Source organism: Sparus aurata, chromosome 11 (assembly GCF_900880675.1).
Source record: "Sparus aurata chromosome 11, fSpaAur1.1, whole genome shotgun sequence".
In the NCBI taxonomy this organism is placed as follows: Eukaryota; Metazoa; Chordata; class Actinopteri; order Spariformes; family Sparidae; genus Sparus; species Sparus aurata.
In genome coordinates, this window is record NC_044197.1 from 24,652,729 (window position 1) to 24,680,225 (window position 27,497).

At 42.1% G+C, this 27,497-nt stretch overlaps 1 protein-coding gene across 3 annotated transcripts in view; it reads right to left on the reverse strand.

Moving 5' to 3' along the window:
• Positions 1–27,497, reverse strand: part of dnajc6 (DnaJ (Hsp40) homolog, subfamily C, member 6) — a 50,183-nt gene that overhangs the window by 11,200 nt on the left and 11,486 nt on the right. For 2 of the 3 annotated variants that reach the window (XM_030433409.1, XM_030433411.1), the window contains 11 exons: positions 23,735–23,870; positions 13,129–13,178; positions 11,497–11,645; positions 9,369–9,491; positions 7,316–7,449; positions 5,151–5,345; positions 4,939–5,056; positions 3,948–4,027; positions 3,618–3,811; positions 1,334–1,708; positions 473–616 (listed from right to left, as the gene is read on the reverse strand). In XM_030433409.1, coding sequence (XP_030289269.1) covers positions 473–616; positions 1,334–1,708; positions 3,618–3,811; positions 3,948–4,027; positions 4,939–5,056; positions 5,151–5,345; positions 7,316–7,449; positions 9,369–9,491; positions 11,497–11,645; positions 13,129–13,178; positions 23,735–23,870 — 1,698 coding nt within the window. The remainder of the gene's footprint in view (positions 1–472; positions 617–1,333; positions 1,709–3,617; positions 3,812–3,947; positions 4,028–4,938; positions 5,057–5,150; positions 5,346–7,315; positions 7,450–9,368; positions 9,492–11,496; positions 11,646–13,128; positions 13,179–23,734; positions 23,871–27,497) is intronic. The other variant, XM_030433410.1, reaches the window with a different exon arrangement.

Below are 27,497 nucleotides of genomic sequence, written 5' to 3' on the forward strand. Positions count from 1 at the left end.
CATCGTGCACACACTGCTCTGTAACAAAGTGAAGTCGACATCTAATGTAGCAGAATTGTCCTGCCATGTATTAATTTACAATATTGGCTGTGCGAGGAGTTCAGGCTGATGGGGAATTACTCATGGTGGAAATGAAATATGCAAGCTATGCTAACGATGCTAATCAGACAGGCTGACACACATCATGCAAACAAATTCATTGCCAAACATACAGTAGCAGTATAAAAAAAAGACTATCTCTAGAAAAGCTGGCAAGTGAGTAAGCTTATCAGAAAACAGTGCAGTTAAATGATTCTTTGGACAACAACAAACAATAGAATGTGTTTTTATGAGCAGAGACGATCATGATGCATGAGGCATTGCAGCAGATACCATGCAGTATAACTTGCCTCACCCTGACGTGGACTCTTTAAGGTTTTATTGCATCCATAATGCTGTGAGAGTGCAGCAGAGCAGCAGAAGCATGCCTTACCCAAGCTTGTAGGCTGTAGGGTGGGTGATGGAGAGCGAGCAGCATGCAGGAAGGGGTCTGGCTGCCCCACGTTACCTGGTCCGAGGAATGAACCCATCATGTCCTGAGGCTTGGGCATGGGACCGGCCCCGAAGGGATCAAACGCTGAGGGAAACAAACATGATCCCCTTTGTTATTGTCTTACTGATATGCTTTTCTTTTCTCTGCATTTGCATTACAGAATGTGTTGTGTTTCTTAGTGTATTTTCAAATAATGTAGTTTTCCACATGCTTATATAAAAACTAATTTACCATAAAAAAGCAAAAAGAATATTTGTTAGCAGGGTGGGATCATGGGGGTTGCTGTCTTCATTTTTAAACAACCGCCACTGCTGATGAAAATCTATCTATCTGACTCAGGCAGAAAAGTTCACAGATGATGTCATGTTTGAAAGTTTTATTCAGGTTTCACTTTTAGTCACGATCGCTGACTACCTTCCTCACTCTCTGACTTTCTTCAGCAAGTTATGGTGACAGGTGACCAAATCAAACGCACCATTACCCTGAATAAAGTATGATGCATCCTCTCTAGAGTCTGTTTGGTTTGTCCTTTCTGGGCTACTGTAAAACCATAATGGTGGAACATGGTGGATTTTACACCCATGAAAACATAATAATGAAAATTAAATTCCATTTCTGTCACTAAATCCCCCCAAATCCTACACATTGGACTTTTAAGATCCACTTAAGCTCTCATGAAGACCTGATTGAAAGCACCAGAAAGATCCAGTTGGGGGACCTTGTCTTCAGATCACTTTGTCAGGCTACTTTTTTTTATGTCACGAATGACCTTTCATGCTTCATGAACTTATTAAGTCTCACCTGGTGGCGCAGGAGATGGACAAGGCGAGGCAGTGTTTGGGACGACTTTATGTGGTGTGGACTGGGCAGATGAGGGCCCACTGGTTGGCTGCGGTGGCCCCCCGAACAAGTCCCCCAGGAGGTCAGTGGTTGCGGCTGCAGCCTGCGGGGGCTGAGATGAAGGACACCGGGGGTTCATGTCCTCCCCATCTAGGCCAAGAAGATCCACTTCCTCAGCGGGTGCAGGGGCGGCCGGCACTGCAGCAAGAGGGTCGGGTTTTGGGGGGGCCGTGCTGGCGTTGCTTCGCTGGCTGGAGAGAGAGAGCATCTCGTCATCGGAGGGCTCGCTCTCCTCGCCATGGCCCCGACCATCCGGACCTGGGGGCCGACTTGGCTCTACAGAAAGAAAAGGGAAGAAGAAGAAGAATTGAGACAGAAGCATTCAAAGTGGAGATAGTAGAAATTAGAAATTATCTGGGGCAGAGTTGACAGAAATGCAAACTAGTAGCTACATACATTACTTCTACCTCCAACTCCTATTCTCCTACAGTCATGTGAGCACATCATTTCCAAAACAACCTTAAAAAAAATTCTAATCACTAGAATCCAATAAGTAAAACATACAGTACGCTTTTAAAGAAGGGATGGGATGTATAATATGACTATAAACCTCAGCTAGTAGCAATCCAGAGCGACATTTCACTTTGGTAGAATATCTTTATATCTAAGTTGGCTTCCTTCAGCTGTTCCATTTCCCCCCCCACTTCTTTGTATCCACAACGATTTCTTAGAAACTTTTCTCTAGATACAGAGTAAAGAAACCCGCTGGACTGCTTTCATCGGATACCAATATTTAGGGGAATTATTTATACCAGTCATTTATTTAGGTCCCCACAGAATAAAGATAGAGAAGAGAATAAAATCATCCACCAAAGTGATATATCAATCTGTAACAAGGATGGGGTTCTTTTCAATTCAATTGATACTGATTGTAAATGGACACAGCCAAGTGATCTTCCAATAACAGAAGATGTATCCGTCAATAAGGTCAATCAGTATGATAGAATTGAGCCAAACCTGGTCAACTACTGTCACTGTACTGATCAGTTTCTCTAACAGGTCTGTGGTCTCCTCTACCGTCTTACCCTCCAGATCCAATCCCTCCATCTCATCTTGTAGGAACAAAAGTGAGAGTTGGTTCGTTAGTTTGTTCATGTGTGCATGTTAACATGTCAGTTGTGTGTTTTTGCATGTTAGGTACTTGAACTTTATTTGAATGTCTATTTCATGCTACCACTATAATAATGTTCCATATATTTTACTCTACATCTCACCTTTGAGATTGATGTTTTATCCAAAAATGATCAATCATTTATAGAATATAATGGATTATTATAGATTAAACTACCCAGTATAACAGTATAACAGTATATGAAGTAGTCTAGTTCAAATTAGCTCCATATTGACGAACTTAGTCATTACAAAAAGGTATCGATTACACATTGAAGATTTAAAGATTTGTTATGATTAGGTTAGTTAGTTGTACGATTAGTTTTGATAAAGGCTAAAATAAGCTCTTAAAATATTTTTGTAACACACTTAACAAACAGCTAAAAATTATCTTGTCCATTTTGATCTTTTACATCACAGTCAGTGAATACTACTTATTTTACGAGTTACATTGTTGTTGTTTGTGTTAAAAATCAATGTTAGTCCAAAGGAGGTATACAGATGCCTACTGCTGAATCAAGCTAAATTAGCTTCTTTGCTAATAGTGATCTAGCTAGCCAGCTTGTAAGATAGCTTGATCTTTAGCTAGCTGGTGCTCCACAGGTTTTATTCCTTTTTGTTCTATTTTCTCATTGAGGCTGTGATACAGGGCTTTTCTGTTCATATTTTCTTCTTTAGCTAAACTACTACTGCTACTGATGTAGCTGGTGGTACATTCTTGCCATTCTTGTCATTTATAAAGCACCTTTCAACAGCTAATGCTCACCTACAGCTATGAGGTCTTTTACAGCGCTTTTGCGTCAGAACCAACACAGATGTTTTTATTGAATATCGACAATATAATCACTGTTATATTTTTGTTTAAATTCAATGCGTTTGGTAGCCACCGTGGACGTGGGTTCTTACTAGCTCCTTGTATCATGACTGAGCTTTTCAGAAAGGCAGGTGACAGAGAAAAACACACCAACGCTAATGGCTCAGAGGCCATACCACAGAGCTCCACACCTCGAGTGTGTGTACAGCATGTTGTTGATGAAACGTTATGTGAGCAGAGGCAGTTTGTGTAGTGTTGTACCAGCGATCGCCAGTGCGTCCTGATGCTCCTGGTGGCAGGAGAAGAGCACGTTGGGGTTTAGGTCTTTACAGGGGAACTGCTCCCAGGGCGGCGTCAGGTCCTTTTGTTTGTCCGTCCCCTCCACCTCTATATCCAGTATCACATGGAACAGCTGAGGATACTTCTCAGGAGAGTCGCACGCATCCAGCTCCGGTCTGAGAGGAAAGATGGATGAGAGAGAAAATGGAACGGGCAGTGTTGTTTCCAAAATATGTTTCTCTGAAAATTATGATTTTAGTTTTTCTGCCATTTTCACACAAAGCTGTGATTAGATAGAAGAAATGTCCTCACTTGTTAAACTTTAACATGGTGGTACCAGGAGCAATGAAGCCAGTGTGGAACTGGATCTGGAAGATCTGGGTGTTGGACACCTGACAACAGGAGGACAAATCGAGGTTTGGTCCACGGATGTGTTTTGTCGTATTTTCTTTGACATTTGTCTACCAGTTAAATTTGCTGGACAACAGAGAGTGGTATCAAAAAGGAGATCGAAAAGCAGTGCAAAAGACTTTAACCCACTGACCAGAGTTTTTACCTAAACTACCTGTAGTAAGTTAGTATACCCCTCCTTTGTTTTTTTAATATCAGCAAATGTCCTGTTGGATGTAAACTGGTACAGAGACCAGAAAAAACGATGGCCAGAGCTACAAAACTGAGCTTTCATTTTGGTGTTCAGCTATGTTTAATATGTCTGCTGTTTCTCCCAGTGTTTGTGTTGCAGGAAAGCCATGAATTCAGGATGAACAGGTTCATTCTTACTACTTCTTTCCTCCTGACAGTTTGTGGGTTTGTGTGGGGATTCAAGATGCACAAATATTCAAATAAGTTGCAACCACATCCTGACAGTTTGATGGCTGATACATCAGCTTCTGGTGCCAATGAGATTTAATGTCATGTTGTTTTTGTCAAGTCTGAACAAGATGTTGATTTAATCAGTACACAGACAGGTTTTTTTGTGGAACACTGTTTCCAAACAAATGGGAAGGGATGCTGTCTGAAATTCTTTTTCAAACAAATTGTTTAAATCTTCTTTAAACAGGCTACGGACACCAAATTCAGAATAAGCATATATTTACAGAAACCAGATGATGTTGATGAGGAAAAACATATTGTCTTGATATGGTTTTTAATTAAGTAAATGTCAATTTTGCTGATCACATTCTTGTTTATGTTTTACAACACCTCTTGGAATCAGGGCTCTAGTTTCGTCCTTCCATGCGTGCTGCTACTTGCAATAAAAAAAACACTCAGTAGGATGCAGAGTGGGGTGCAAGAAGTTTACCTTGGCTTGAAGACGCCCTCCAATGGTCGACCTCATGTGGTAGACTGAAACGACGACGTCTCCTTGCACACTCACGCCCAGCTGGAAAACTACCTTACCCTCCTGGACCCTGTGCTCTCTGGACGTGCAGTAGGAGGGAGACAAAAAGTGGATGTTACTGTAACAATGTCAGATATGATTGCGTGCAACAACGTGATCAATTCTCATCCTACCTCATCCTCTCGTACTCCTGCGCCGTGGTGAAGATCTTTGTCTCTCCGAGGAGGACGTCGCAGAAGGGCCGACAGCCGCTGCGCTGCTTGTTGAAGCAGGGGACCGGAGTTATGGTGAGGCCCTTGATCACCAGGGGCTTGGAGTGTGGTAGACTGGGCTTCTCTGATACCATGCTACACACATAACCTATGTACCTGCGTGGAGAGAAGACAAGATCATCATTTTTTATCCCGTTTTCATTGTCGCTGTCAAATGCATCCCTCACTTTGTGTCCTCATGAACGTTGTTTTTGTGACATGTACCAATCATTCACAAACTGAGAAAAGTTACACATACAGTAGCTGTTTCAAGTCAATAAGCAGAAGCTCAACCCAGTTAGAGGAAGATGATAACAAACAACATTGACTAATCAATTTAAGGACTTGGGACAAAGTCCAGAATTATGTCACTGCTACCATTTACATAAACCTTCGTTTAACTTGCACTAAAACTCTGGCTCATGATGGAGCTCTTGCTGATAAATACTACAGCTACTGTCTGGCAGGGTAATAAAATGTGTCTGTCCTTGAAGGTCTGCCAGCTCTGCAGCCTCAGATTCATACTTAGGTCGAGGAAACTGAGGAGTGGTGGCTGCACTATTTGCCGATCACGTTCTCTACCTATTCCGACAAACCTAGAACAACGAACGCTGCTAGTTTATGAGTCTAGAAATGATTTTCTTATGCTAGAATTAAAACAAACTGCATTGCCTTCTAAAGGGGCGGGTAGAGAGCTGGAAGACATTGTCCGTCTGTATTCAGAGAAGGGAAGTAAGTCAAACATATTTATCGATACAGTATCAGGTAATATGTTTTCATTCCTTGTATTTCGTTGGGTTTTCCTCCGCTCTTGTGTTTCTTGTGCTCCACTGTCCGTCTTTCTCTGTGAGCATGTTTTGCTGCAATCAAGCATCGCAAGTTGGAAGTCAGTATTCCCAGCTTCCAATTTGCATGCGACTCGGGAAAACATGGACGCAGCAAACTGATGTTTGTATGGCAAACAGTCACTATGTCACTGAATCTTGCCTTGGTGCCAGTTGGTGGTGACTGGTGGCTGTATTGAAGTCAATGGGAGATGCACGGAGAAACAAACTGAATTCGACTCCAATACAGCTGACACCACAGTCTGGCGCCAAAGCAAGATTCAGCGACATAATGACCATTCTTTCTTTTTTTGGTTCCTTGATTGCTGCTCAGCTTCCACACCTGCCCACAGCCACTCCTCTGCAGCTCATCAGCTCTGCAGTATATCAACCCAGTTCCTCCAGGCATCGGACGGTTCAGTTTGCCTGTGTTGTACTAACGCTTCAGCCGACTTAATCTCTAGTTATTCGATTCCAAATGTTAGAGTCTCTGACTTACTCTGTGTTTTACTCGTGTCTAATGTTCATAATCTTCCCACGACCTCTGTCTGCGCCTCGCCAGTCTCTCTTGCAGCTCTCTCGTAATTACTCAGTAAAACTGTGTTTGTTTTCAGATCCAAAATCAACACAACCTGACAAGAGGTACTGTATGTTTCAGTGCAACAACCTCCCATCAGTCATTTCAACAGCAAAGAAATCAAATCTGCTTCCAGGTAATCGACCATGTTCACTCCCAACACACACATAAACCAATGACTTGTAACTGACCATAAATCTTATGTGATAGGTCTCTTCATCTTTCCTCGCAATTCTATCAAACCACTTTCCTTTTTGTTTCCGCCTGACTTTGCCCACCGAGCACGAACATGTCCAGAAGCACTCAATTCTATGAAGACGTTGAAAAGTGTCCATCTTTTCAATTTCCGTTACAGAGGTCTGAGGAACTTATTGTGATTGAAAAGTAAAGTTTTAATGATGGACAAATGTTTTATTTTTCCATGCAGCAAAAGCTCAACCTCTGAGGCCTGCAATCTACCAGGATACCAGGATTTTGTTCTTATGTCAAATGATTCGATTAAACAGATAAAACACAGGAAGGAAAATAATGGGTGTGTAATAGGTGTTACAAAGAAGTCCTCAGCAAAATTGGAAGTCTTGTGTGTATCTTCTATAGATGCCGGTTTCCCGACCTTTCTTCCTCTCACTTCCCTTCTTCTCTTTCTCTGTCAAACCCACATGCACACTTGTTTCGGGGATGCAAACCTGCGGTGTGAGGGCCAGAGGCCAGAACCTGGTCTCTTGGCGCTGAGCAGCTGCATGGCAGGAATCGGGTTGTTGAAGAGATGGCAGAAGCAGAACATGGCACAAACCAAGACACCCGAGGGAGCACGACCATCCTGAAACACACAGAGGAAAGGAGACACTGAGACACTTTGTATTTTAAAGTTTCACTTCTTGGGAATGCATGTTAACCTGCACTGCTCATATTAAATGTTAGCATCACAGCAATGACAGTATAAAGTGTGAGCATACATGAGGTCAGTGAACACAGCGACTCAAAGCTTTTGAAACCTTGCTGCAGATTTGCACTGTTGCTCCAGCTCTGACTGTTAAAGTAGCAAAAATCTACTGAACTTACTAAAAGTTATAGCTCAGAGAAGTTAATATAACATGTATAAGTCTAATGATATCTGATGATAGTCGTGGGCAGAAATAGGTCATCACAAAATGCAACGTTAGTAGAGATTTCTGCTCACTGAATGTATTCACTGTTATAATTTTAATCTGAGTTCATTTCAGGTTACAGGCAGACAAAAACATTCTTGTGATCTGAGGCAGAGAAAACAGTTTTTAGAAAGGAGTCGTTTGGTGGAGGAGGTTATGCAAGATGGAGCAATTTGCCAAGCCACAGCCGAACCGCACTGACTTGGCAATAACACGCTCCACCACATGCCAGTGTACAGTATTGCTGTCACTGAATTCAGAGCAGACAGCGAGGCCCGTCTCAGTGAATACTTCGGTAGTAATTGTACTGCAAAACACAAGTGTTGGAGAGCAGCTATCGTTTTAGCTGCACTTCAAATGCTGCTGACATGATCAAAGCCTTATTGTGTTGTTATATTCACGCTCAGAGTGCAGCTGGTTGCTGAGGAAACGTGGAGTTTTCCAAACTGATCTCTGCCAATCAAAATACATGTGTTCTGTGTAAGAAAACGGCTTCATTGCTTCAACCGTCTCTTTAACAAACACAGACAGACAGCTAAATAAGGCATTCAAGAACACATCACAGTGTGCCATCTATGCTTTCCAACTGACCAACATACCAAACATGACTCACATCCACAAACTGAATTTGAACATCGAAGGCTGACGTGCTGGACTAAAGCACTGTTCTACTTCTACTTTCTCAGGGATTCAACTCTCTGCTTGATACGAACATCAACTGCTGAGCAACAACAGGGGTAGAGCATGTGTCAAGGCTGATGAGAACTAAACCGAATCAATCAGAGCAGTTTAACAAAAAACCAAGGCAGACCAACACTGCCACATTAAAGGCTGGCAACAGCCAGAAGAGAGGACGAGCAGAGAAATGGGACAGAGGCTAAAAGTGGGGATTGTTTTCTTGTTCAGAATGCTCTTCTGCGTGAGATCAAACTCTCATCTGATGGACAGTTTTACTTTAACTGAGGAAAAACAAGAAGTTGACAGTTTCGTTACTTGAACATTTGTTCGAAACTGTCGATGTAAAATCATGAAGTTTCATTCTGTTAAAAACTCTTTATTCAAATCAGCAGCCAAGCTGACAAATCAGCCGTTAGGGCAATTTAATGTGCATTAAAATTCATTCCTGTGCCTCGGTGTCCCTTGTTAAGCAGAGAGTTAAAGTGTGTTAAAATCATTCTTTTTGCAGCATATTAGGAGTGTTGTGCATAAGTCTTGATTGTTGAGTCTTATCCCCAGGTTGTCAAATACTGATGCTTTGGGCTGGCAGCTTGGATTTGCATCGATATTTCCTGACAATTGACTATCTTTCTCGAGTGAGTTACGCTTTGTTGCTTTAAAAGGCACCTGAGAAAACTTGTCCCTGCTCAATAAAAAAAGTGTCTTTTTTATGTACCTGTACTTCTTATTAAGCTGAAAGAATCATGGCAAAGCACGATGTGTTAGCAGAATAAAAGCCAGGCCGCCAGTAAATCAAAATTGATCTGGGTAACTTGGCAGTGCTTCTTTGGACACAAATCCAGACAATTTACCAAAAACGAATATTGGACAGGGATGAATATGATGAAGCTTGTTTATGTGAGCGTCTTCTTACCGAGCAGGTGATGACACACACATTCTTGGGATTCTGTTTGAGCCAGTTGTGCATGTTCTTACACACAGCAAACAGGTTGTGAAGGCTGGGAGCCTGGCGAGAAGGCCAATTACACTCTGACACCTGCGAAGGGGGTTGGCAGAAGAAATGAAGAGAGGAAGGAAGAACGAGGAGAGCAGCGAGAGACACAGAACCAGATATAGAATAAAAAAAGGCAGATTGCGAACGAAAAAAGAGCAAAGACGAGCAGAGAGACAAGGGAGGGAAGAAGAAAGGTCCGGAAACAGAGGAAGAAAAAAAGAAAATCAGGAGGGGAGGAGAAAGGAGAGGTGGAGGTTAGCAACAGCACTGCAGCAGCAGAGCAACACAACATGCCAGTTACCACGATGAGTCATCTGCTGGAGATACAGCGACTTCCACAGGCAGACAGGGGGCCATCTTGGCTAAGTTAACTCCACAGCTCGACTCCAAAGCTTTTCTTGGGTGTTTCTGCTGGAGGGTTGCAGTCTTTTTTTTTTGCCCACACTTGTATTGTCGTCCAAATTAATTTGGGCTTTTGAGTGATAATTCAGCTTTAATCAGTGACCCATCAATTATATTTTTTATTCAGAGACATCTCTGGTCTGAAGCGTTATCGCTGTCGTGAAGAATGTAGACGATACCCTGCAATGTTGACTCACTGCTCTGTTACGTCTTAAAAATAGCAGAGATACTTATTATTACTGCATAAATATAAACCCTGATTGTCACTCAAGGGCGTCCCCAAACTACAAGATCTCATTTGAGCTAACAGTTCATGCACAAGGAACTGGGAGAAGATTTTGTTAATTGGGGATGTCGCGGGGCACTCTAACAAAAAGTGTATACACATGAAAGGCTGTATGGGATTATTTGACTCTACATTAGGTAGCGGAAGCGGTAATGAGTTGTAAGTCGCAGTAACAAGCTGTAAACACAACATGAAATAGTAGTTCATATTAACATTAGCATTCATTTGGAGCTGTAAACACAACATTGACACAATTTTATATCTTTATCATTTTAAATGTTTTGATGTTATATTGGAGGCTAACGCTGGTTCGCCAAATAATACCAATTCAGCTAAATATCGTTTATATCAATTTTTAAAGGCCCTAAACCTGGAAAATATGCAAATATGCGTAGTTTTGTCCATTTTGCTCTTAGTAATTAGTGCAAATAAGTAAACAAAGCACTATAATGAATTTTAAGGCCACAAAATTGCATTATTTTGCCAGATGCTTGGATATTTTCTCAGAAAAACACAGGTTAAGTGTTCATTTTCAGTGATATTGTTGCCTAATTATAACTTGGACCATGCAAGGCTATATGTTGTGGACCTTTCCAGCTAAAAGTGGCAGTTGAAGGTCATCTGCAGCCTTTTTTTTTGCATTAGAAAATGTATGCAAGAAAAATAAAGTAATTCACTCCTGTTCAAACTCAGAAGCACTTACCGAGCTTATTACCTTTCAAAAGAGCCCAGAGCCATGCCTGTACAGCAAATGGTTCACCAACTGCTTTTAATTTACCCTGGGCTGGACTGGTAATGACCTTTTAGGATCATTTTACATAAATTTCCAGGAATATGAACAGATTAGCTGCTAAATGGTGCACTGCATTCACCAGCTAGTCGCCAACGTTGTCTATCGGCTGTTGGGTGTTGGATGACAGGTTTATCACGGCTTTATCAGAGCAGCTGGAAATAGGTGCTTGCTTCAGGTGTGAAGGAACCAAAACTTAGCCTCAGCCCATAAAACTAAAACAGTGCTAAAATATTCTGTAGCTCTGGAGTCAGATGATCATTCTCTGTGGTTTGTATGCTTGCTCCCAAGTTGACAAAATGTACTTACCGAAGCTTTAATGACAGAGGAGTGGCGAACAATCATACGCCCAATCGTGGGAAATCTAATTAGAGGCTTCACTCCGGGTGCTGCCATAGTTTATGAGCACATGTGGCAAAAGTCTCTACTTAAAACATTGTGAACTGTAAGTAAATCCTCTAATCTCACTCTAATATGGGGAGTGAAGTTGGTGCAGCAACCGCAAACAGCCGTGTACAAACTAATAATTCTGCCTCACCTGCAGCGTCATGAGGCGGTATCACACTCACCCTGTTGGAGAATTTGGCGCCGCGGTAGTTGCGCTGTGATAGGTTGAAGACAGTGTAATGGTCGGCATGGCGACTGTCGAGGAAGGAGCGAATGTCCTCTACGTGGTTCTGGTAGCCGATCTGCACCGACTCCGCCGGGTAGGTCATCACTGGAGAAATAATTGAATATTTAGCTGCAGGATGAGACGCTCTGAAGTCAAGTTGGAAGATTTTTGCCCCCACACTCCGAGAACGTCCTTCAACTTTCACCCTGTTCTAGTATTCGTCTGCAATATGTGTATTGAAATTTGAAATATGGAGAGTAGAGTAGGCTCTCATCCAAGCGTGACTATCAGCAGTTTCACACAAAGCATTATGGGATTGAAAGCCCTCAGGTGACAGATGTCCAGCTGACGGTGTTCTCTAAAGGGCAAACTGCTGCTTCACGCTCGTGTGAGGCTTCAGGCTATTTGAGAATGAGAGGCGAGGACAGAGGGAAAGCTGAGGGTGCAGGTGTCTTTTAGTACAGTCTTCAGATTCATTCTCTTACATTGTGAGGATATCACACATGTTAAACTTCATATTTATTGAGTTTTCTACATTGTAAGTAGTGCTGCACAACTGATTTTTTTTTTTGCCATGTTGTGCAGTCCACATTTTAAGTCCCTGACAGCTATTCTCCTAATCAGATTCTTACTCTGAGAATAAGGATCCTATATGAACACATTAATGTCAGTTTTCCCATGCACCAATCAGAATTCAGCTATATTTGAATTTTAATATTACAATAGTTGGTGGATTGTTTGGTCACTTGTTAATCAAATTTGATCAAACTAAAACCACACAATACAAAAAATCTGAGTCTTTCACAGATTCTTTTAAACTTCCTTTACTTTTCTACTTGTTTATTTAGTCATTGATATGTTTTAGGGCTACAACTGATAATTATTTTCATTGACGATAAATCTTCTGTTTATTTTCATGATTAACAGATTGTAAAAAAAATTCAGTTCATTAAAATTGTTTCTTTTTTCCAACTATGAATTCAAAACCCAAAGACTCTTCATTAAAAGTCATAAATGACAAATAAAAGCAGCAGATTCTTACATTTAGATGTAGATACTTTTGCTTTAACAATGACTGAAACTGACGAAGTGAGTAATTGACTGATTATTGCAGCAACACACTTTTTTAGTGGTTTCACGTCTTATTCAATAGCTTCTTGTTCATTTGACCCATTGGTTCAAAATCAATGCCACAATGTCTTTGGTTACTAGATGAATGAGACAGACATGTTTTTATTGGACTTTGGTGGAATTTCTATTTTTCATGAATATCTTGGGTCAAAGGTCGGAAAACTGTAAATAGAGTTTATTCATTTTGGAGGTGATTTTGAGGTGAGATTTCTCCACACTGCTGCAGTGAAATGTAACCAAATGTGTACCTGTGATAGAGTAAGATGAAAAGACAATGATGAGCTAACCTATGAAGGGATCGATTTGACATAAGGTCAAAGGTCAGAATAATATAAATAGAGATTCACAGATGTTTCCCATGTTCATTATGTTTTGGTGACTATGTCAGCGTACATCTATACACACAGCTCACACAGTATGCGCGCAAGGTCCATTAGCTACACCAAAATGTGTTTACCTATGATCCGTGTCGTGATGTAGGCGATGTCCAGCTCCCCTTTAGTGTATCTGTAAAGAAAGAAGAAGATGATTCGAAGATGTTTTTCAAATATTTCTTCCATCAAATCCTCATGACGCTGACAAAAGAAAGAGCAATACAACACAAAGAAGTGTTTCAGCCACCTGACCAAAAAATCTAGTATTCATTTAGTATTTAATATTTCTAGAATGTGTGGTAGTACATGCATACAGCAGGCACATGTGTTGTTTTCTGAGAAACGTTCAGTCAGGAAGGTGAAAAGATTCATCTTTCCTTGAAAAATATCAGCTCATTAAAAAGAGATCAATACATGACTGTCTAGCATCCAAAAGGTTGATGCGCCTCTCGCTGCACCAGGCTGCATGTCATGCATATCCAAGTAATCAGACTCAACAGGCGCTATAGCAGCAGCTTCCACGTGTCTGGCTGTGTGGGGAACTTCTTCAGGCTCACCAGGCTGAACTGCTCCAGATCAAAGGAATACCATATGTGAATTCTTCATTTCAGCACCATTGCCTTTCATTGCCAAATTTAGCTATTCCATATGGAGATTTTGTTTTACTAATACTCTGAGAGCAGCTGCAGTGCGCACACACACATACAAGCAATCCACTACTGCTGCACCATGGAAGTGATGGAAAACATGAAAGAGTAGGAAGCAGGTGCAAGGTGAGGTTTGGGGTCGGAGGAGGATTTGTTTTAATGGACTACAAACTCACTTATTTCCTCTAGAAATAAACATTCAATCTAGTCTTCTCTCAATAGACATCCAGGGTATGAGTGTGACTAATATGTAATGCAGGCTTTCAACTTCTTTCTTGTCAGTTGTCCAGTAGCTGAAAAAAAGATTCAATATCTTCATAACTATGAAGAAAAATCGAGAGCAGTAACGTTGAAACATATTTAGTGAGAAATTCAACCAATTTCCAACAGAGAAAGTCAGAAAACATTTTTGTGAAACATGGCGGACGAAAGTAGACATTGAGTTGACGTGTGAAACTTTTACTGTAGTCATGTACTGTATGGCCACTGTATCGCTCCCTTTGCCTCCCTCATCCATTACTGAAAACAGCTGTCAACATATTGTTTCGTCCATGTTGCTTCTACGTTTCGAGGTGACGGACATGAACAAAGAGAAGATGGAAGAACGACTTCCCAACTCAGGAAAATGGGACCATCCAAGGAGCATGTGACTACGACGTCTCTATTAAAACAGATGATGTTTGTTGAGTCTTGTGTGGGAAGGCAGAGCCAGAAATTCTGGAGGAATAAATGCCCGGAGTCACTTTAGATTCTGCTATGATCTGGAGCCAATAACCAACGGATGGAGAGCTCAGAGATGATTTCTTAACTTTTAGGGTTAAAAAAGTAGATTTATCTTCGATCCAAGAAGGTGACCATCATTCTCGGTTGTTTATGTTATGTAATGTTGACTGCTGGCTGGACCCGGAGGCAAAATGTGCTTTATTTCATGGACGTGACATTAAGAGAAGGAGAGGGGAGAAGGAAAGAGCGAACCCGAGTCTCTGATGAGTGCTGAGTTTAGTCATTGACCTAAATGTGCCACACACATCTCAGTCTGCTAGCTAAAGGCCAATGTACTTAAGACGACAAAATGAAACGCACCATTACCTTGGCCAAACTTGTGCATTTGTCTGAGTTTGAACTGGTGGAAACATTTTGAATAATGTAAAAATATGTCTCAACAAAGTTCTAATTGTTTTTAGAGCTTTTAATGCAGATACACATTATATCTTTCCAAAGTTATTCGCAAAAAAATAAATAAAATTCACCCAGCAGCAAGCAGCAGGCGGCTCGACTACCCACTGCAACACAATTATCATGTAAAACACATTAGCAGGCTAATGTGCATCAGATTGAGTTGAGTTGCTGCCTACTGTGAGAATCCCTCAAGCAGAGCTGATCTGGGGCAGTCAAGTCTGTGTGGTCATGGAGGAGTGCCATATGGCCCTGATGCAATCCTGGACCTGGTTATGTAATGCAGCGCCACTCAACTAGTCCGCTTTGGTGAGAGTGAGAGAAGGCTGAAGTGTGTCCTGAGATAGTCTGGGCTATGTATTCTGGGATATCAGCATCCAACATAGGAAATTCCCCCCAAATACCTAATTGTTGAGAAAGTAGACAAGAACTAATATAACACACACAAACATCTTGAGTTAAATCCATCAGAGAGAAATGCGGGAGGAGGCTGCTGCTGCGTCACTAAGCCCTGGATAATGAAGTAATTGGACCACAGTTCGTGTTTCTATTTTCATCCAATTCTGTGTGTTTAACCCAGAGTCTAAAAGCAGACGGCAGCTTTCACAGTGACACTAAAGCTAATTGCGTGCCTCTCCTGAAGCCAGTATACAGATTATTTCATGTCAGTGAGAGGTTATCAGGGCACAAATTGATTTTATACCTTGAAAAACAAAAAGAGGAATGGTTCCAAAATTCTGAAGCAACTGAGAAAAATTCATTTCTACAATTTCAGCCATGAGATTTGTACAAGGTATTTTCTTTGGTTTCACCTGCTTCTTTCCTGAAATAGCTGGGTGGCTTTTAGAGGGGAGAAGCAGGTCAGGTGTCAGGTTTAAATGGCCATGGCCAAGAGCCACCGAGTATGCAAATGAGCAGTCTCCCCGACCTGTTGAGGTTTAGAGCTGCAGCCAATTAAAAAGTACTGCAAGGCAGAAAAAATGAACTGAGGGGAAGGACACGACTGGAAAAGAGGAGCACAGCCGACGCTTGGGAGTTTTCTTCCTTTTTTAATGGAAGTTATTCAGTAAATGGTGTCCTCCTTCAATATGATGTACACGATGTAGTATCATGACTAAGATTTACTACTAGAGTGGCTTTCTGTGAGCTGTGTATCTGGATTTAAGTTAAATCTGGTTTTAATGAACTCTCAGTCGTTAGATCATAGAGCAAGCAGTTACATTTATACAAAACACTGTTGCTTATACCTTATTAATAAAGTTGAATCGAGTTGCTATAGCAACCTCTACTGGCACCGTTCAAGAGAACAAAACTGTTTGTTTACATTAACCGTTGGTTAGGAAACCCCTGCATCATGCGTGAACTTGAATGTGTGAATGTTAGTTTATACATCTTATTCATCTAAAATCAACGTTTACTGCTGTCATATCTTATAATATAATAACAAGACTTTCATTTATGTTAGTTTGTTGACATAATGTACCTGTTGAGCCACAGGCTAAAGAAAATGGCAGCTTGAGTTTGCCCAGACGAGCAGTTAGTCTGAGATGTCGCTGATGCTAACGATGTGAAACAAAACAATATTGAGAGCTGAAGTGATGAGCCTTCTGGTGGACCTCATGGGAAATAAAGTAAAATAACATCTAGTTCAGTGTTAAACCGCTCAGTGAACTACATCATCTTGCTCAACAAATATTACCAACAACATGGCGGCACAGAAAAAAATCACATATTGACAACTGCAGTAATGTAAAAGTCAGTGCGTCAGTTCTGTGAACTGCTAATACACAGAACCAGCTCTACAAGGTGCAAGTTATGAGTTTTGGTGACCGTTCAACAAAACAACCTCACTAACGTCATTAGTTTTATGACAAATTGCGACTTTCTTAAGCTGAAACTTATATCTTAAGCTAAATCTTATATATTGATAAACATCATGTATTTGATTCATGACACAATTCAAGCAGGATCAAATAAATAATTTGTCTCCATTCACAACCATACAAGTTTTTCTGAAATACGGTGGTCCACTGGAAGAGGCGTGACTTTGGGTCTCTATAGTACATAAAATAAGCAGAGCAGAAACATTAGAGAGGTCTTGTCCACGACATCCCTTTGATTCAGTCTATTCTGACAACAGCAGTAGGTTTCAGTAGCTATAGCAACCCCTACTACCTCAGTTTAATTTAGGTCAAAATGTCCTTGGTCCAACACTTTCTGGAGTTGCTCTGTTCATCACAGAACTTTTTTTTCTGTCTGTCTGTTTGATGCCTGCCAAACTAGTTCCCCTATACTAGCTGTCTGGGGCTAATGTGTTGCTAAGTGGTTTACACCATTCTAAAGAGTGCACATGTTGGTGAGCCACACTGTTTGCCAAATGTTGTTTGCCAAACGACTTCATTTTGTGCTCAGAGTCATTAACTTTAAGCTGTTGCTATTACAGAATGATGATGTACGACTGTAGCAGAATCTGGGAGTCTTAAGTCATCCTCCGGGGGGTTATAAAAGTGTGTGAGGGGCTGGAGCAGAGGGGAAAAGTTTACAGAGAAGTTGTCTTGTGGCAGTAAATGTGCGGTACAGGTTACAATACAAAAGAAGACCTTCTGCTAGCACTATCCCTGCTAATACTCATGCTGCTTGTCGCTCATCCATGCTAGTGTATTTGATCTCGCCAGAACCAGTCTGGTTGCAACGGTAATAACTACGTGTGACTATTCACCACGCACCCATTCTCAGTTTGAGAAAGAACACTGGCTGTCGGACAGGAAGAAACACTGCCTGGACGGGGGCTTTAAGACTTGGTTGATGTTGGGCCAGCTGTTATGTATTGAACTCTCAACTCTGTGGGGACTTTCACGGACGATACTTTGTCCAAATGTCTTCAACCCTCACTGGAAGTGCGTTCAGCTTGCTGTTAGCCATATGCCGCTCACACACGTCGGCCTAGTGAGGCCAGAGGAGTGACAACAAACACATGCACACATGCAGATGCCCACCAGCACCACAGGCACTGTGATGCTGGTGGACATGTTGTGTTTATGTTTCCTACTGGAAAGCAAACATCTGGAACACAAAAGCCCTTTTAGGCCAGATTGTATCAGTGGTGGGTTCTCTGACAAGAGTCTCCCATGACTATAAACACACACAAATATTCACACAGAGACACACACACTCAAACAAACACAGTGTAAGTGGGTTAGATCCCGATGGATGAAAGATTTGGCTTTTTCTGCATTCCCTCCATGCTCAAAAATTCACTCTTTTTGCAGCATTTTTGTCTTTTTGGGGGCCATTCTTATAGCACATCTGCTTTATAATGGATAAGTTAATGTTGAGAATGATGGCCGATATAATAGACAACAGAAAGGCACTGGTCGACATATAATGTCTTCACTGCAATCTACTGACATCTGTCACTCATAACAAAAAAATGCTGCCAAGACCTGTACCAGATTTCTTTTTTTCCCCCTGTTAATGCCGATTCACTTAATCTCAGTTCTCTAAAGCAAGAGAAGCCCAGACAGGAACACAGTTACAGAGACAATAAGAGCCGTGTCTGTCTGCCGGGTTCAGTGTTAATGGAACGGGGACAGATGAGAAACAAAAATGAAAATAAATGAGAAAGGGTGGATGGAAACCAGTCAAAGTGAGAGAGACTGAGCAGAAAGGAGAGAGAGATGAATGTGTGTCTGGCGGGGAGGGTGGTGGGAGGTTGGCGATGGGGGGGGGGGGGGGTCTGGGTGCAGACCAAGGACACTGTGCCTTTCACAAACCCAGAGCAGCCACCCAGACTCCATGGCCGTTGTGTTTTCTCTCTGACGGAGCAGCACACAGTTGAACGTCGTTGCCAGATTGGTTTCCCCGCAAAATTTCTCTCCAGCCAGGTAAACAAACGAGCAGGCTGCTTTAAATAATTCAGCAACTGCCTTTTGCCTTGAATATAGATTAGACAGAAGCAGAGAGGAAACCCATTGATGGTGTTAAAAGAGGGCCTGGTTAACAACTGTACCCGCAAGGGTTTAGCCTTAAATCAAGCATGTTCAGAGAGTCAGGGGAATTTCTACTGAAGTGTTCCAGCAGTCAATAAACTGGAATGAAGAAGTCACGCATACTCAACCTCTGGCAGAATTTATGCTTCTTCCTCTCCAAGAAAACCTTCAAGCTGCAAAAAAAAATCCCCTTATATTTAAAGACATTTCTGCCAAAGGGGTAAACAAAAAACAGAAGGTTTTAATGACACTAGAATAAAAATCGAGCCACTACAAAGCAAAGCCCGATCTTAAAGAAGTAAAATGCCATCAACACACTGACAAATATTATTATATGTTACTCCTGTAAAGTTAGCAAACACTTCCGTATTTACACATTCAGTTGACACAGGGCAACATTAGCATTAATCTTGAATCCTTTTCCACAAACGAATGTCAGTCCAAAAGGCCTCCACTGACTCCTGAGGATAACATCAGGCTTTTCAGCTGTTTGACGCCCCGCCATGTTCACCAGCTAGTTGCTAATATTGCATCTTGGTGCTGGGCAGATGAGTGTCTGCTGCAGCTGGAAACGCGGTTGAGAAGAGCAGTGTGAGCCAATCAAAAGAGTAAAGTTTCAGACTGTGAAATCAGAACAATGAGGTGAAAGACAATGAATGCTCCTTGGTGCTGAGGGGAATGACAGCTTATACTTCTCTGTGAGTTCATCACTACGAGCAACCCCCTTTCTTACTAGACGCAGTCATTTTATTCATTTTCATTATAAAATGATTAAATGACAACAGTTTTAAGCAATTCACACAAAAAACCTGTAATCTAGTGTTCTCTCAGTAGACAGTTATGGAGTCCACACTTTAGTCAATTTTCTTGTCAGCTCTGGCTGCAAAAAGAAGATTGAATATCTGATGAAGAAAAATGGAGTGCAGTTGTCTTTGAGTGGTTTAATGATGGGTTAACTGAATCAACATTGTTAGCAGCAGGAAGCACTTTTAACTGCAGCACAGTAGAAACTCCTTCCATATTTATCTTTCACAATAAGTGTCCCTGCACACAGTGCAAACGCTGATCAGGGGAAACTTGAATTCACTAAAATTCGAGACCACTTTACTAACAGACCGCTAAATAAACTACATGCTAGATAATGTGGGATATACTTCAATTCATTTTAAATTGGATGTTATTTTTGTCAAGTAACAGAGCCCTTCACTTTGAGACTTGTTGCAGGTCATGCAACGCAAGCTTAATCAAATAAAGCTGAAAACAAACATCTAATAAATCAAAAATCCAGAATAAAAAAAAAAAAGCAACAAGGCAGGCGGAAGGCAGAAAACAAAACCAGAGAAATCCAAGAAACAAACGAAAAAAAGCAAAGCAGGAAAACACGAGGGATCACAAGTCAGAAACACACCATGGGGAGATGGGACACGGAGTCACAGGAACAGACAACTGACGGAGATCGCTGGGAGCACACAGACTATATACACACGGGAGTTAGGGACAATGGACACAGGTGAAACACACCAGATGTGCAGACAATCCCAGAGGCAGGAAAACGGACAAAGGCAGGAAGTAGAAAGTGAGACACGACACAGGAGGACATAACTCAATACTCAAACTATGACAGGCCCTGTAGTGTAGGGCAGCTTTGTAGTTTAATAGTCTGTATTTAAACGTGCTAATATTTGTGTATGCTGTCAGTTACAGTTGTTGACAGAAAATCTGAATCAGCATCTCAGACCTTTAAAAAAACTGAAATCGGCCAAGAAAATTGCAATCAGCGAATGTGTTCGGCAGTGGCCCGAGTTTGGGCAGCCCTGGTCTAAAGCAAAAGCAATGAGCCATGAGAAGATTATCTATTTCTGATAATAAAAATGATTTCATCATTCTAAAATAGGATTTTATGACTTCCTTGAGAGGAGTAGACCTCTCGGGAGTATATCCTGCAGCTCTTTATTATATCTCTCTAATTAGCTGCTGACTTTGTCTCCAAGTTCTTCCCTCATGGGGAAAAACAGGGAAACCACCAATGAAGGTCAACGAGCAACACCCAGAAAAAGATCATATACAATCCTATCATCGTGCTTCAAACGGCTCCATAGGTCCAGCATGATAGATGGTCAGGCGTTTAGCTCAGTACGCAAGATGTTGATTTATTTATGAGAGCAATAAACCGAAGCGCAGAGTACACACATCACTTGTGTTGTCATCGTTTCTGTCCTTCCCTTTCTTAAATCAATCTATTAAATGTTACACAGCAAAAATCAAACCGTCGATGTTCCAGCTCACAGCAGGGTGGCTAATGTTGTCGCAGAATCATCACAGACACCTTCCTGAGCAGTTTCACAGCGAACTGAACTGTGGCCCATTATTTCACCTCTGCCCATCCACCTTTCCTTTCTGAAGCTTTCAGCCGGTTGCCACAGCAGCCTGCCTCCCACCGCCCCATTATCCCAACCACCCACTCACACATTCATATACGGTCCACACAAACACACACCGACCGACACACACGGGGCCCTAATGAAATGAATCCCTCTGTATCAGCAGCGCACTGGCCATTTGGCACAATGAACCGCTATGAATAATTCAGCCAGGAGAGGAGACGGCAAAGACAGGAGAGGGAAGGTGGAGATGAGAGAGAGAGGGGAGAGCCGACCCAGAAACGCGAGGGAACCACAGGACGGGAGAGGTGGGAGCTTGCCAAGATGTGAGCCGCAGAGGAGGGGAGACACAAGAGATGAACAATCACGATCGAACTTGCTGAGTCAATAGTGAGAGAGGAGCTAGCGAGTGTTTCTGACAATACAGAGGCCCCTTTGTGCTGCCCTGTGCAGATGCCTGTGAACAAACACACTGGGTCGACCGAGCCGTGCCAGACTCTGCTGCCTCCCCCCTTTGCTCCCTCCCTCTGCTCCACACAGCTCTGTTTCACTTGTAATCAACAGCTGAAACAACATTCAAGTAATCATTACACGATAGTAATCGGGTGAAAAGAAACTATTTCAACGTGTGAGCCAAGAGTTAATTGCTCATCATTATCATAATTATTAACCATGGTGATCTCTTGCTAGGGATCTTCAAAAAATATAAGTCACAGGAGATGAAATATAGTGCAGAAATTCCCTCGTGGTGTTCCTCAGATATTCACAGGAGTGGGACAAACAGACGGCTGGACAACCCATAAACGCGATGCCTCCGGCCATGGTTTCTGCCGGCGGGGAGGCGTAGAAATCTATGACCAAGAGTAGGAGAGTGTGGAAATGTTCTTTAGCAGTAGCATTACACCAGCTCGCCAGCGTATTCTGGTCATTTCGCGTCTCACTCTGATTGTTTGGTTCGTAGACGAGGGATTGTCTTTGGTCACTGGAGCTCCAAATTATATGTCTGTGTACACTACAATCTAAGGCCATCCTTTCCTATTAAAACACCAAAGGTTCTACAACATTTCTCTCGCAACTGTCAATAATCAGCACCCATAATCGCACAGTTCAAAGAGGCCTTAAACCTCTCGCCGACGCACAGCATCTTTGATATCAAGAAACCTAAAATGTCTTCCAGCGGCACAGCTGTTTCACTTGCACTATTAGATCCAAACATCTGGACCAGAATGTACTCTCTGACCTGTGCCATACAGGCAAGCAGACAGCAGGTGATGGTAGGAACAGTTCGAGTTGCAAATTAAGTAAATCGTGCCACTTGTGCCACCAGCAGGCAACAAGTGTCAGCCTGTGTCCTTCGTCCTCTCACACTGCCCTGATGGGGAGAGGAGAGACAGAGAGGACGGAGCTCGTGAACGGATTTTATCAACGTGAGAAAAAAAGAGTAGGGGTTTACAGGAACTGAAAGAAACTAAAAAAAATAGACGAGGATACACTGTAGGAGAAACATGTCAGAAACTTAAACACACTTCGGCTTCTGCATCTGCACCATCTAGTTAGCCAATTGTTCTGACCTCGCAGATGACACACACACACACACACAATGCAGATTATCTAGCCTGTTTAGAAAAAAATGGTCAGTTTTGCAGTCAGTGTTTAAATGTCACTTTCACAGCATTATTTTTTTTTAACTGTGCGGCATCTTCGGAAGAAAAAAAGCAGGCTAGGTGTGCAAAGGCCTTAGGTTTACTGCACAAGAGCAGCGCACTGTGTACGACTTATACTGTCCTGGAACAGTCTGTGCAAATATTGGATTAAATGCAGGAACCCACTCAGACAAATAGGGCTTAATCATCTTGTATATTTCCAAACATCTCCAAACCTCTTCCGGTCAAACCAGAGGCAAATCTATGTACCAGGTATACACAAAACAGGATCCAAATGTAGACACGGGAGCAGGCAGACTGACAAAAAAAAAGAGATAGCTTTAATAGAAGCCGAAAACCATTCCGAAGATACCAAAATACGGAATGAGATAAAACAAAGAGGCAGGTAACAAAAAGCTGGCAACGAAGAGAATCCAGATAACTTAACCATAGTACAAATAGAACAAACGATAAATCCAAAGGGGAACAAATCCAGAACGCAAGATGACAACAGGAGTGATGTGGGGATGAGAACTGAACAGACGAACCGACAACGAGTCAGGGAACAACACAGGCTTGAAGACAAACTAAACTAACAGGGGGATGAGGTGCAGCTGGAGAGACACTGGCAACAGGGCGGTGCTAATGAGACAGATGTGAGACAGGTGCGGGGGATCAGTGAGTGTAGAGAAAGAAACACAGGAGGAGACAGAACAGTGGGAACACAGCCGAGGAGGAAGCAGTGTCAGTAACTACAACAAGACACAAGGATACGACTCTAAAAAAAAAACAACAGGAAATCAACAAAGGTCGCTGATGTGCACCTGAATATCATTTTTTGTTGGTGACTTACGTGGAAACCTGGTGCATGACCTTGGTGGACGTGTCTTTCAGCGTGTCCTTCAGGTTGTCCTTGAAGTTGCTGAAGAACTTCCCGGCCCCTCCCTTCACCATATCCAACAGTCCTCCGCCATAATTGGCATCCATATCTGTGGACAGGGGACAGACAGCCAATCAGAGTCCAGAGGGAAACAAACGCAGTACACACACACTGAGGATGGCGACAGAGATACACAGCTCCAAGAAACTTCCATCGTAACTTTGTCGACAGAAAATACATTTCTGTTCTCCTTGCAGGTGATTTTATTTTTACATGATACCTGCTGAATAAATGTGATGCTTCAGTTTCAGACTGGAGTCAAGAGGTTTTCATTTGACTTCAGTGATCAACATACAGTATGAGTCACTGCACAACACGCCAAGTGCACACGTGTGTAGGTGTAGAGGAATGATTGACAGGGACACAAGAGATGCAAAATAAAATGAATACCATCTGGACCAGTGTGTGTGTGTGTGTGTGTGTGTGTGTGTGTGTGTGTGTGTGTGTGTGTGTGTGTGTGTGTGCACTGTAAAGAGAAGGCAAATGTTGGAATAGACTCAAGTGTCATATCTTAGTCAGCAGCCCTCTGGTGATTTTCTCTCCCTCTTCCTCTCTTCCCTTCATACATCCACAGGGGCATCACATGAGATGCACTGTGGCAGTGCTGACAGTTTCAAAGACAAAAGGGAGTTTTTCAGCGTTTCCAGCTCGAGTCTCCTCTGAGCACCTTCTTACATAAAAAACTTCTTGTACTCTTGTCCACAGGAGAAACCACCCCCGGACAAACTCACGATCCATCATTTCGCGTTCTTGTTTATCATCTGACAGGAACACATGGCTCTGTGAAGCTGTGGTTTCTCGTAGCGAGTGAGCCCTGCCTGACGACAGCTGATCCCTAGAAGGTATCAAGTTTTAGTTCAGGCTTAGACTCTCAAGAGCCCTTTGATTATTTTCTAATGAGATACATGCAATGCTGAATCATTACTTTCTGGGCAGTCTGCACACAGAATTACGCACATAAAACAACATTCTGGCTTGTTCGCATTTCTTTAAACTAATCACCATCGTGCAGCAACTGTGTTCCTGCATAATAGCGTTCAGAGGGACTGCTTTTTCATGTCTCGCCCGCTTTAAGTTCATGTTTTTGTTTTCCAGTTCTGCTTCCTGTTTTATTTTGGTGTCTAACGCTCCTCTCGTTTCAGATCCCTCTCGTGTATTTCCTGTCGCTGTGATTGTCTGCCCCTTACCTGGTGACTTTCACCTGTGTCTAACTCTCCCCACCTCCCTTGCCTATTTTGTCCGCGTGCTCCCGGTCTTCCCTGTCCATTCCTCTTCGCCTCGTGTTGCAAGCGTTCCAGTATTTTCCTAGTCATTTTGGACCTGACTTTTTGCCTCTGTCTGACCCCTTTTTGTGTGATCTCTTGTGTACCGGATGACTTCAGTAAAGATGGGGGGAACTGTCTTGAGTTGTGCTTTTGGGTCTATTGGGTATCTTTTATGATCTTGTATTTTTAAAACCTATTCTATTTTTTGCTTTTTCCATTTCTAAGTTTAGTTTTTTTTATGTTTTACTTCTTAATGTCTTTTAAACAAACTGTCTATGTATTTTAAAGCTGTAAGGCACTTTTAATGTTGCCTTGTTTCTGAATTGTGCTATACCAATAAACCTGCCTTGCTTTGCCTTATGGCTGATGCCCTTTTTACGTGTATGCCAGCAGGTGTATGCCACTGTGCCTAAATATATATATATATATATATATCATAGCTCCACTTCCAGAGTTTTAGCAGAATTTAAAATGAAGTGTTGGGACAAGCTCAGGTCTGACAGACGTGGGTGCACGCTGGCTTCACACTCATGCCACACTGAGTATCTCCTCAAATGCAGTGCTAATGTTATCAGATAGATTGGTAACTAGCGCTAGATACAATTTGTGGTGTAATGAAGTGATGGATATTAACAGCAGACTTTCACACTTACACACAAAGACATTACATGTCTCAGAGGAAATCTATCCAGATCCTGACTGCTGCTGCTGCTGCTGAGACAAACTTTCCTCATTAATCATAAACAATAACTGCTTTATATTCGTTCGCTGTGTTTTGCCTCTCCACTCACTCCTTCACAGACTTCACTCATCTACTTCTGAACCCTCCATTCCTCTCTTTCCCCATCTGCTTCACTCCATCCTGTCGTTGTCGTCGTCGTCCTCCTCCCTGGTGGTTGTTCACTAAATTCCAAATTTAGACTTTTCATCTCTGACTGCACAGGCCTGAAATGTGTGACAGGGATTTATTTTTCTGAAGAGTAAAGCTCCTGCTTGTAGAGCTCATATGATCCCCAAAAATTTCCCAAAACTCAAATAGAACGGTGCCTGCGGCAGTCGAAACAGATGCGGGTGTCTGTTTAAACAACTGAATCACACAAAATGTTCTCAGCTGCTTGTTCACTCATACAGTGACTGGAGTGTAGTTATGCTATAAAAAAAAACAAAAAACACACCATCTCAAAATAAATGTGATCAGGGTTATTCCGATTGGGCCTAAGACTTAGACATTTGGAAAGAACACCTGCGTTATGAACCTGGGATGTGGCGTTCAGTCATTCACTTACAGAAGCCAGTTGCAAAAATATCACACTTAATATTCATGAGCACGACTTATCTGAACACGTGCTTTATGTTTTTATCTGCCAATCTCCTTCAGTACCAACTGACCCAGACTAGAATACAGCTGGTGAAACTTGATCTCATCAATCACTACAACATTGCTGCACCTGATATCTGAATGGCTGAAAACTAATCCCATTGACATTTCGGGGTTTTAAATGAAGGCACGAGCATGAAAACACAATATAAAAGGAACAAATCCAGATACAGCACCACAGATATTATCACATCTATGGCCTTAAACCTTACGACCTGACAGCTGGCCTTGTTTTCTACATCCTAGCGTCCTGTCCTCAGCTATTTGAGGTGAAATTTTGGGAGCGTGCTCAGGTTATTTCATCTCTGTTGATCTCTACAGCAGAGAGCATCAACACTTGGTAAGAGAAAAAGGGAGGACAACATGCAGCAAACGCTGAGCAGATGCCTGATATACAGAGAGTAACCCAGTTAACTCTGCTGCTGACTGAATTAACTTCTGAATCATTTAATTTGTTGGCTGTTTCCTGGCCTAATGCCAAACAATCACCATTTAACCTTCATCTGATGGAATAGTTCTACACGTGAGGAAATGTGCTTTTACTTTCCTCCGGAGGGTTAGTTTAGAGGAGCGCTTGTCAAAGTGAACTTGTCACTGTGATCTTTGTGACCCGTACAGAATTCTGGACAAACATCAACTCGAAAGACAGAATCAGGCTAGCTCTTTCCCCCTGTTTCCTGTCTTATGGCTAAGCTTAGCTAACCACCCTATAGCTCTAATTTTATATTTACCGTACAAACATGAGACACATCTTCTCAATACCAACTCTCAGCAAACAAGAAAGCATTTCTTAAAACCTTGAACAACAAGCCATACATGTTAAAGTCAGACATGTTAAACATGTCTACACTGACGACACAGTCTGAAATGCTCCTCTTGCATCGTTCAGGAAACTCTGTAAGTTCTGGTCTATTTTCAACCTCCTTGCGATGCAAATTTCCCAGCTGGCGAGCATGACAGGACGTATTAAGAAAACCGAGATCATGTCCTGGCTTGAAATCAGGAGTTATATGAGACCTGCCAGGCATGTTCA